Genomic DNA, 12,038 nt, shown 5'->3' with positions numbered 1-12,038 from the left:
TTCCAGGTGAAGCTGGTTGAGCGAATGCCAAGAGTGTGCAAAGCTGTCATCAAGGCAAAGGGCGGCTACTTTGAAGAATCAAAAATCTTAAATATATTTTATTATATTTGTTTAACACTTTTTTGTTTATGACATGATTCCATATGTGTTATTTCATAGTTGTGATGTCTTCAATATTATTCTACAATGTAGAAAATAGTCCAAATTAAGAAAAACTCTTGAATGAGTAGGTGTGTCCAAACTTTTGACTGGGACTGTATATATTTTTATTTTATTTACATTTTGTAGTAAAGTATAATTAATTTATATTATAGTCCAGTTCTGGCCGTTAATGGAACATATTGCATGCCAACCGCTGTTAAACTCAGAAATATGTTGATACCGGAAGTGAACGTTTTTGGCCTAAAACGTCATATATAAACGACGACCGTGAATGTTCGGTTATTTTGCTTCTCATCTAGCTAGCTAGATAGCTAACCAGCTTGTGAATTTTGGGAAAATGGCTGAATCGTTTGAAGAACGTCTCGTAAAAGCTGTCAAAGAGCATACACACTTGTATGATACCTCAATGCGTTTACATTTCGACAAAGAGGCTCTCGAACACAGTTGGCGCGAAATTGCTACATATTTAAACTCCGATCCAGATACTTGCAGGAAGAAATGGAGACTTGCAAGGGACCGTCATGTGAGAGCACTGAAAAAGTCTAAGGACATGCCAGAGGGTGTACCGAGGCCTGGAAGCCTGAGTTGGCTCACCATTTTTATAAAACATCGGCAAACCAGCCCAAACTTTCCCGAGGTAGCTAGTTAGCGAAGATACAGAAAATGTGTGGTTACAGTCACTTACCTAGTTGCCAGACCTGTGTAATTCACAGCCAGCTAGATACTGCTAGCATGACTAGCTATGTGTGTAATACCATAGACTTCTAGACCGGTAATTATCGGTATTGTCAAAGAAGATTATCTAATAGTTCAACTGAAGAAACCACTATTTTTGGCACTGGGTTCGCAGTTCAAATACGTGCAATATCAACACCAGCACCAGAGGACGCACATACATCAATACGAGATTGCGGAGATTAATGTAACATTTTCTTTTTCAAAAATTAAAACACTGAGTCAACTGTTTTTGGCAATCCGGCTTTAATAAGAACATAAGACAGAGACTGATTAATTTAGTCATAAAATGAGAACGTACTGTTTTATTGTTTGCAACATGCTAGCCTTAGTGTTAATATTTTAAATATGTGCAATTATTACCTCTTGTTTTTGTTGGTTTCCATAGATCTCAGCAGACAGAGTTGAGAGTGATGACAACCTGGATCAGACTCCCTTGTTTTCAGACCAGGCAGGTAAGCCAATATTAGAGGTGTGTAGTTGGCTACAGACACAATCCTTATGTTTCCATACTGGCTCCTTTTTTATTTTACTGTAGGTCCACTGTTCCCTTTATCATCGTTCCGTCTCCTGGTTCCACCTCTACGACTAATGTCAGCTTTCATGTGGCAAGTGGCTCAAGAGCGTAATGTGATGCACTATGGGAAGCTGGAGGAGTTTGTGACTTTGGTGACAGAGATGGTTCCAGAGCTGCTGGGCTCCAGGCAGAAGACCCAACTCATCCTGGGTCTGAGAGCAAGGGTGAGAAGTGGGAAGGTGGAGAAGGCGTGGAGGCATGGATGTTCAGAAAGGATCTTTAGTCCAATGACTATTATTCTCATAAAATCTACTTTCAGATGGTTTTAGAGTTGTTTCGTAATGAAAACCCACCGGACCCCCAGACCATCCAACTTAATTTGGACAGAATCAAAACTTCTTCAGTACATGCTGTGCACAAGGATGTATGTAACTTTCAGTGTCTAAAGTATTCAATAGCATCCAGACTAGAGGGAGCTTATATTGTCTTTCTTTTGAAGCTGATTGTATTATTGGTTTTACATGCCCAGTCACAGAGTAGAAATGAGTTGGAGTCTTCAGAGTCTAACTTCGTGGAGCTGGTCAAAACCCTCCTCGAAGACCCTTCTGAGAAGAAGCACTTCTTCCAGGTGGGAAATATCCTAATGAATCATAGTTGTTGCTTTCAGAGTCAATAGGACAGCATGTTCCAGCAATGTAAAACTCAGTAGAGAAATGTTGCTTGTTTTACTGTAACTGATGAAAGGCCATACAAAATGAATAATCCAGCAAGGTGTTGGTTTCAACAACGTTTGTTTTATTTTTCTCTCAGGTGGTGTTCCCAATACGTTATGGCCCTCGGTATGACACAGCACTGCAGATACTGATGTGGGAGTTTCTCTCCCGACTGGAGGAGCTGCTGCCTGTACCAGACCTCACAGAGGTACAGGCTCAATATCTTAATAGCATGAAATCTTTAGATGGTCAGGCTTGTCATGTTATTTCTTCAATATCACATGCTTAGGGGTGTCACTGTTTTTGTAATGGCACTATATAAGATCCAGTCTTTGGGAACAGAGTTTCTTGTTCATGACGGTCCTTTTTGTCAACTAAAGTTGAATCCTATATGATTAATGTAGAGACACAGGAGAGGAGTGCTTCTTTGATTGAAGACCATGGTGCTTGCCTACGAAGCGGCAAAGGGAGCTACACCTCCTTACCTTCAGGCTATGCTGAAACCCTACACCCTAACCCAAGCACTCTGTTCTGCCACCTCTGGTCTCTTGGCCCCTCGCACCCCTACGGGTGGGCAGCTCCCGCTCAGCCCAGTCAAAGCTCTTCTCTGTCCTGGCATCCCAAATAACCCCCCCCCCCCCACTAACTGTATGTCACTCTGGATAAGAACGTCTGCTAAATGACTGAAATATACCATCCATGAGGTGCTCTATGATTATGGAATGAAATATTATAGAACAAAAATAAGTTGATGCTGGATAGTAAACAATGCTGTAAAAGCCTTTGTGAAAACAAACTTCCAGAAGTAATCAAGCCACTCTCATGTAGTGGAAACATGTAAAAGCCTTTGTTTTACGGCTTATGCATGGCAAGAAATAAAGAAACACCCACCGAATATGAATGTTCTGTGAGAGACAGCTGCAGAAACCTTTCTAATGTTCCTTTTCATCCTTTCAGACAGCATCTTGCCTCAGCCTTGCCCCCTCTGACCTGGAGGAGTTCTGGCATTCTGTCTCTGACCCCGAGCACCTGAAGACACTGCTGCAGCATCATAGACATCTGGGTCACTTGAGCAAAAGTGAGTCTTATGAAGAGGATATCAACCATGTTAGCCATGTGCTCTTCTGTAAATTAGCGGAGTTGCATTTTTCCGTTTCCTTTCCTGAGATAAATTCTCTCTCCCTTCAGATGAATTCTCCAACCAGGTCGCAGACAACATCTTGTCCACATTGTCAATTCCTCAAATTCATGGCCTGAAGTCAAGCCTTGATGGACATGAAGGCATGAAAGGAAGCACAGAGGGGTGGAAGATCAACAGTGAGGAAGGAGGAGAGTTGCATTTTGAAAAGAACTTGGAGGATGATGGAAGTGAGAGAAATGAAGACACTGAGAGGGGATTGAAGGATGAGGATGACGCAAAGTGGACCTCCCCTCTGAGTGAACCAGAGGACTCGGATGGTAAGGAGATTCAGAATGATAGTCCATTTCCACCATGTATTTTTAAGTGATTTGTAAAAGCCTGACTTGTTACATTACCTAGAGATATTATTTGCAACAAAAAAAAATACGTTCCTTGACATTCAGGTGAAAAATCAGGAATTGCTTCACACCACTGTCAAATGTTATACTTATGATAATGAATTAGAGGTTGAAATCAGTTCCTACGTATAAAACCATCAAATATAGAGGCGCTTTGTATATTGTTCTGGAGGAGGATGTTTTTGTGCTTTTGAGAGCACTGCACTGAAGGCTGTTTCCAACAATGGCTGCCACTGCTAACGGAACCATTAATTTCAATGGGATGTTGGTTGGCGAGCGACGTTAACTGGAAGATGCTGAAACTTGCTAAATAATAAGCTAATGTACTTAAAAAATGTCTGGCTGAATCAACAATATACCTGTCCCTAAATCAGGTACATTCAGCATGATGGCAGTGTGCCAGCTCATTTACAGCTGGCAGAAATGTGATTGCATTTGCTGCATCACAATACATGCTGTTCTGGTCCAAGATCTTGGACCCGCCACTCTGGTAGGTCCAGGATTCATTTGGGTCAGACTTTGTTTTGTTCGCATTGTTTTGTAACGCTGATCATGGTACCAAGCACTCCAGGATCTGGGTCATAGAAGGTCATGTAAAAGTGTCTGAATTGTTCTATGTCTGCTTTCTGCCTACAGAACCGGCTAGTGACATGCCCTCCCAGGTCTTCTCCTGCCCCCAGTGCCCATTCTCCCACAGGGAAATGGTGGACCTTCATCAGCACATCAGGAAGGAACATCTAACAGAGGAGGACAGCAGGAGCCTGGACTCTGGAGGAGCTGAGAACTCACTGCCATCCAGTCAAACAGCCAAGAGCTCCTCAGCCAAGAGCTCCTCAGCCAAGAGAATCAATAACAACACCTGCAAACAGTGTGGGAAGGGTTTCAGATGCACAACTGACCTGAAACGACACCAAAGTGTTCACACTAGTGTGCAGCCGTTCCGGTGCAATCAGTGTGAGAAGAGATTCAAATCGGAGAGATATCTACAACTGCACAAGAAAAGTCACGATGTAGAACCGATGCACAGGCCAATTTGCCAACACTGTGGCAAGAGTTACACTAGTGCAGCTGTCCTCAAAATACACATACGCACCCACACCGGAGAGCGGCCTTACTCCTGCTCAGTCTGTGGGAAGAAGTTCAATCAAAAGCACACATTAGTTAGACACCTCCGGATGCACAAAGGAGATAGACCATACCTGTGTAGCGTATGCGGGAAGGCTTTCTTTGTTTCCGGGGAACTCTTAGTGCACATGCGGTTTCACACAGGGGAACGACCTTACCGCTGTAAACCGTGTGGAAAGGCTTTCAGCACGTCATGCGCTCTCACGTCGCATAAGCGATGGCACTCAAACGAGCGCCCGTTCACCTGCTCCCTATGTTCAAAGGGCTTTGCGGAAACTGGTGGCCTTAAAAGACACATGTTTATTCATACTGAGGAGAAGCCCCATTACTGCCACACGTGTGGGAAAGGATTTAGTCAGTTGAGCAACATGAGAATACATTTGAAAACTCATAAAAAATAATGTAATTGGCTCTTTGTCAGACTTAAGGAATTTTTAACTAGTGTAATGTTTATTTCTCCTTGAGCTCAAAGCCAAAAGTAAGGAAAAAATGAAATTGTATTATAGGTAATGTACATCGTCCTGACAAAGTATCCATTCTGTTATTTTCCCCTTGGTAATGTGATCTGTTGTTAAGGAACTTTGGGCGCAGACAATGACACTGAGGTTTTACTTAGTGCACTGCCAACTGCACTGTACTCTGTGAGCACAGTAGGGTTAACATGGTGTAAGGATCACACGTAGTTCGTGTAGGCCGTTCTGTACCTGAAGTAATGAAAAGTTTTGACTGCAACTATCAAGTTGTCTTTTTAATAATCATTCATGTGTTTTGGGGCAAGCTCCTGATGCATGTTGGAACAGAGTCCTCCCTTTTCTCCTGCATAGTCACCTGTTCACGTGTCCTTGTCTGAGACATTTTTATTTTTATTCGGGCACCTGATTCCCTTCTGGTTCGTGCTGAAGTGCAATTAGGTACACTTTGTTTCCATTGTAATCAGACCTGGGTTCAAATACCATTTAAAATATCTCAACATTCACCTACAGTGGGGAAAAAGTATTTAGTCAGCCACCAATTGTGCAAGTTCTCCCACTTAAAAAAGATGAGTGAGGCCTGTAATTTTCATCATAGGTACACTTCAACTATGACAGACAAAATGAGAGCGAGAAAATCCAGAAAATCACATTTTAGGATTTTTTTAATGAATTTATTTGCAAATTATGGTGGAAAATAAGTATTTGGTCACCTACAAACAAGCAAGATTTCTGGCTCTCACAGACCTGTAACTTCTTCTTTAAGAGGCTCCTCTGTCCTCCACTCGTTACCTGTATTAATGGCACCTGTTTGAACTGGTTGTCAGTATAAAAGACACCTGTCCACAACCTCAAACAGTAACACTCCAAACTCCACTATGGCCAAGACCAAAGAGCTGTCAAAGGACACCAGAAGCAAAATTGTAGACCTGCACCAGGCTGGGATTACTAAATCTGCAATAGGTAAGCAGCTTTGTTTGAAGAAATTAACTGTGGGAGAAATGATTAGGGAATGGAAGACATACAAGACCACTTATAATCTCCCTCGATCTGGGGCTCCACGCAAGATCTCACCCCGTGGGGTCAAAATGATCACAAGAACGGTGAGCAAAAATCCCAGAACCACACGGGGGGACCTAGTGAATGACCTGCAGAGTGCTGGGACCAAAGTAACAAAGCCTACCATCAGCAAGGGCATTGAAGATGAAACATGGCTGGGTCTTTCAGCATGACAAAGATCCCAAACACACCGCCAGGGCAACGAAGGAGTGGCTTCGTAAGAAGCATTTCAAGGTCCTGGAGTGGCCTAACCATTCTCCAGATCTCAACCCCATAGAACATCTTTGGAGGGAGTTGAAAGTCCGTGTTGCCCAGCAACAGCCCCAAAACATCACTGCTCTAGAGGAGATCTGCATGGAGGAATGGGCCAAAATACCAGCAACAGTGTGTGAAAACCTTGTGAAGACAGAAAACGTTTGACCTCTGTCATTGCCAACAAAGGGTATATAACAAAGTATTGAGATAAACTTTTGTTATTGACCAAATACTTATTTCCCACCATAATTTGCAAATAGAGTAATTAAAAATCCTACAATGTGATTTTCTGGATTTTTTTTCTCATTTTGTCTGTCATAGTCGAAGTGTACCTATGATGAAAATTACAGGCCTCGTCTTTTTAAGTGGGAGAACTTGCACAATTGGTGGCTGACTAAATACTTTTTTCCCCCACTGTACATTGTCCAAGTAAGTATTCAGATATATTTTATTTCAAAAGACAAGTTGAATATTTTTATGTATTTGAAAATACGCAAATACACTCCCATGCATTTAACCAAGGTTTTTGAAAATAATATTTAAAATAAGTGTTTGAAAATACATGTACTACTTCGTTTTTAGAAATAGCCATTCAAATAGAAGTACTTGTTTGGGGCTTGTATTTGAACATTCTCAAATACACTGAAAAATGTACTTTAAATACCAGATATCCGAATGCATATTTGAACCCAGGTCTGATTGTAATACATAATCACTCAGTAATTGTCTGTTGTGACTCAATCATTTGTAAATTAACTAATACTACAGCATGTGTATGATATATGTATATTATTATGTACATGATGCTACATTTATTATCTGTCAAACGCTGTTGCTAAGTGTGGGAAAGGAATTACTCGGATGAGCAACATGAGACTATGTTTGAAAACTTGTAAGAAATAAACTCATTGGATCTTTGTCAGACTATAAGTGATTTTTACATTCGTGTTCTGTGTTTCTCCTTGAGCTCATTGTATTACAGGTCATGTACAATGAACAAAAATATAAACTCAACAAGTGTTGGTTTCATGAGCAGAAATAAAAGATCCCAGAAATCTTCCATATCCACAAAAGCTTATTTCTCTGAAATTTGGTGCACACATTTGTTTACATCCCTGTAAGTGAGCATTTCTCCTTTGCCAAGATAATCCATTCACCTTATATGTGTAGTTGATTAAACAGCACAATCATTGTGCTGGGGACATTAAATGGTCACTCTAAAATGTGTTGTCACAACACAATGTCACAGATGTCTCAAGTTTTGAGGGATCATGCAATTGGCATGCAGGAATGTCCACCAGAGCTGTTGTCAGATAATTGAATGTTCATTTCTCTACCATAAGCTGCCTCCAATGCCTTTTGGAGATTTTGGCCATACGTACAAACGCAGACCAGGTCTATGGCGTTGTGTGGGCAAGTGGTTTGCTGATGTCAACGTTGTGAACATGGTGGCTGTCGGGTTATGGTATGGGCAGGCATAAGCTACGAACAATGAACACAATTGCATTTTATCGATGGCAATTTGAATGCACAGAAATACTGTGACAAAATCCTGAGGCCCATTGTCATGCTATTCTTCCACCACCATTACCTCATGTTTCAGCATGATAATGCACTGCCCCATTTTACAAGGATCTGTACACAATTCCTGGAAGCTGAAAATGTCCCAGTTCTTCCATTTCCTGCATAGTAAACAGACATGTCATCCATTGAGCATGTTTGGGATGCTCTGGATCAAAGTTTATGACAGGGTGGTCCAGCTCCCGACAATATCCAGCAATTTCACACAGCCATTGATGAGGAGTGGGACAACATTCCAAGGGCCACAATCAACAGCCTGCTCAAATCTATGCAAAGAAGATGTGTCACGCTGCCTGAGGGAAATGATGGTCACACCAGATACTGACTGGCTTTCTGATCTACGCCCCTACCTTTTTTTTAACAAGATATCTGTGACCAACAGATGCATATCTGTATTCCCAGTCATGTGAAATTCCTACATTAGTCTCTAAATCATTTTTTAAAATTGACTGATTTCTATACATGAACTGTAACTCCTCAAAATCTTAAAAATCTTGCAAGCTGCGTTTATATTTTTGTTCAGTATAATTAACAATGAAAAGCTGAAATGTCTTGAGTCAATAAGTATTCAACCCCTTTGTTATGGCTAGCATAAATAAGTTCAGGAGTAAAAATGTGCTTAACAAGTCACATAAGTTGCATGGACTCACTCTGTGTTTAATAATAGTGTTTAACATGATTTACGAAAGACTACCTCATCTCTGTACCTCACACATACAATTATCTGTAAGGTCCCTCAGTCGAGCAGTGAATTTCAACAACAGAATCAACCACCAAGACCAGGGAGGTTTTCCAATGCCTCGCAAAGAAGGGCACCTATTGGTAGATGGGTAGAAATGTAATAAAAAACAGACAGTGAATAGCCCTTTGAGCATAGTGAAGTAATTACACTTTGGATGGTGTATCAATACACCCAGCCATTACAAAGACACAGGTGTCCGACTCACGTCCCGGAGAGGAAGTTAACTGCTCAGGGATTTCACCATGAGCCCAATGGTGACTTCAAAACAGAGTTTAATTACTATGATAAGAGAAAACAACATTGTAGTTACTCCACAAAACTAGTCTAATGGACAGAGTCAAAAGAAGGAACCCTGTACAGAATACAAATATTCCAAAACACGCATCCTGTTTGCAACAAGGCACTAAAGTAATCCTGCAAAAATACAAAGTGTTATTTTGGGGCGAGTCCAAAAAAAAATCATGGGCAAAAGTGTGACAATCCAGTTGTGGAAATCTGTTAGAGACGTACCCAGAAAGACTCACAGCTGTAATCGCTGCCAAAGGTGCTTCAACAAAGGTTTGACTCAGGGGTGTGAATACTTATGTAAATTAGATATTTCTGTATTTTCAAAAATGCCTAAAAACATATTTTCACTTTGTCATTATGGTGTATTCTGTGTAGATAGGTGAGATTTTTTATTTATTTAAAGCATTTTGAATTCAGGTTGTAACACAACAAAATGTGGAATAAGTCTGCAGGCACTGTATGTTGAAATATGGGTGGTATTACCCTCCGGTTCATTCCTTTAAGTCAAAGTTGTTTAAAGACTTCCTCCAGCGACGCCATCGGCCTCGAACCTTGCTTGAGGAACAATAAAGCAATAGAGAACGAAATACGTTTTTTTTAAAGTCAATCTGTTGACAGATCTGGTGAAAAGGAGACTGGAGTGCCACTTTAACAAAAAAAAGTGGAACAGTTTATGGTATTCCTGCCATTCAACGCCCTCCAACATAAAAACAACATGCTTAACCTGTTCAATAGTGTGTTTGTTCTATAGATATATGGTGCTTTTCTTACCTTACGCATGAGCATCGGTCACACCCATATTTACATGGTCCACTGGCACTGGGTAGGCCTACATCCTTGCTGGTAAAACAGTAAAAGGCACAGACTCTACTGGCTTTGGGATACAGTCCTGCATTACTTCAAACACTCAAAGTTTGATTGAATAGAATTACAAACGTTGTGGTATTTGCACAAATATCCATCCTTCCATCACTCTGCCAGTTCTTGGAATCACACTTTTGGTGTATGTTGCTTTTTCCGTGTTTTATTAAGTCAAATTAGTGATATCTGATCTTTGGAGAAACTTCATCATAGTCTTAGAACAACATCAGAACACAAGTGTTATCATTCTAAATACATCAGAACAACATCAGAATACAAGTGTTCTCATTCTAAATACATTAGAACAACATCAGAATACAAGTGTTCTCATTCTGAATACATCAGAACAACATCAGAATACAAGTGTTCTCATTCTGAATACATCAGAACAACATCAGAATACAAGTGTTCTCATTCTAAATACATCAGAACAACATCAGAATACAAGTGTTCTCATTCTGAATACATCAGAACAACATCAGAATACAAGTGTTCTCATTCTGAATACATCAGAACAACATCAGAATACAAGTGTTATCATTCTAAATACATCAGAACAACATCAGAATACAAGTGTTATCATTCTAAATACATCAGAACAACATCAGAATACAAGTGTTCTCATTCTGAATACATCAGAACAACATCAGAATACAAGTGTTCTCATTCTGAATACATCAGAACAACATCAGAATACAAGTGTTCTCATTCTGAATACATCAGAACAACATCAGAATACAAGTGTTCTCATTCTGAATACATCAGAACAACATCAGAATACAAGTGTTCTCATTCTAAATACATCAGAACAACATCAGAATACAAGTGTTCTCATTCTGAATACATCAGAACAACATCAAATACAATGTATGAGTGTTGTCATACTGATGTTTTCCACGGTGATGATATTATCATTCATTATGTCAATCTATGAATATTGTGATGTCCACCTTTGACATTCATGATAATTAATTATAATATACCTCTATTATTAGCTCCTGCTCACATTGTTGAATTATGTCCACTTGTTGTGTATGTACTCTGATTACACACCATTGTTCTTCTGTGTGTGTGTTAACACTTGTTTGCAAGAGCTGATAATGGCATTTAACCAAAATGCTTCTCTGCATACCACTTTTTTTTACATATACGTTTTTGGACATTGTCGATATCATAGCTAATGTACATGGTGTTAATCAATCCTCTTTCTATCTCCTATGTAGAGTCCTGGTTTTAACATATTGTTACTCATCATTTGGGTAAGATCAGAACTTGTTTAGTGTTCATTTGTTTGTACCTTTGTCAATGATATAATCCAATCTTGATAGAAATCCCATCCCTTATATAAACCCATCAGAAAGACACTATGCCATCATTTATTTTATAGGTGGTTGCTGAAATGTAGCCTTCTAAAAAAGCCCAGGGGGCTCATGACAATGAGAGTCAGGACCAGGGAGTAAGATCTCATTTGAGATCACATTTTCTGACTACATTACGATTGTAAATATGGAAATAATGACATTTTGTACTTCTTTTCTGTTTGATTTGACATACTAATTAAGTCACCTAAAATGTTCATTTTTATCTTCAACAGTGAGATGAATTTGTAAAACAATTTGTGTTACTGACATAATAATAAACAAACAACTTATTTTTACTTTTTTTTTGTGAACCCCTAACCCTCCACAACCTCTCCTGATGCTATCATTCAGTATTAACACAGTATTAACTTTGACCCCCTCTGAAGGTTGTGTCAGCAGGACCCTGTCAATTTCAGGCGGGAAAACTGTAGTTGTAGGACCCGGGACATGCTGTCCCCACAGGGGTGAGACTCTTCTTTGGTCTACTCTAATATAATCATCTCACCCGATACCACCTCTTTGCAAAACTCACCAACTGCAGCCATTTTGAAAGCAGTACGCTATTTTACAATGTCATTTTTTGTATGGTCTTTTCAGACACCTGAATAAGCAGCTCAGTGTGTTAAAGGG

The 12,038-nt window shown here is 40.0% G+C and overlaps 1 protein-coding gene across 2 annotated transcripts; it reads left to right on the top strand.

The window, feature by feature from the left end:
- Nucleotides 1-419: 419 nt before the first annotated feature.
- Nucleotides 420-7,493, top strand: LOC135515056 (zinc finger protein ZFP2-like). Of its 2 annotated transcripts, none has more exons than XM_064938869.1 (9): nt 420-799; nt 1,286-1,352; nt 1,436-1,638; nt 1,734-1,838; nt 1,944-2,042; nt 2,225-2,335; nt 3,085-3,205; nt 3,316-3,585; nt 4,303-7,493. In XM_064938869.1, exons 1-9 carry the CDS (start codon nt 500-502, stop codon nt 5,190-5,192), a joined length of 2,166 nt encoding a protein of 721 aa, XP_064794941.1. In that variant the 5' UTR covers nt 420-499; the 3' UTR covers nt 5,193-7,493. The 2 variants fall into 2 exon arrangements, with proteins under 2 accessions (XP_064794941.1, XP_064794942.1); XM_064938870.1 differs by lacking the exon at nt 420-799 and adding an exon at nt 809-1,084.
- Nucleotides 7,494-12,038: the final 4,545 nt, after the last annotated feature.

Source organism: Oncorhynchus masou, chromosome 26 (assembly GCF_036934945.1).
Source record: "Oncorhynchus masou masou isolate Uvic2021 chromosome 26, UVic_Omas_1.1, whole genome shotgun sequence".
NCBI lineage: Eukaryota > Metazoa > Chordata > Actinopteri > Salmoniformes > Salmonidae > Oncorhynchus > Oncorhynchus masou.
This window is presented reverse-complemented; position numbering and strand designations above follow the sequence as displayed.

Bases quoted from the DNA above. Each gene is read 5' to 3' on its own strand.
- LOC135515056 (XM_064938869.1), top strand. From the start codon at position 500: ATGGCTGAATCGTTTGAAGAACGTCTCGTAAAAGCTGTCAAAGAGCAT. The intron at 800-1,285 runs GTAGCTAGTTAG...TGGTTTCCATAG, and splicing joins CCAGCCCAAACTTTCCCGAG to ATCTCAGCAGACAGAGTTGA. The intron at 2,336-3,084 runs GTACAGGCTCAA...TCATCCTTTCAG, and splicing joins CTGTACCAGACCTCACAGAG to ACAGCATCTTGCCTCAGCCT.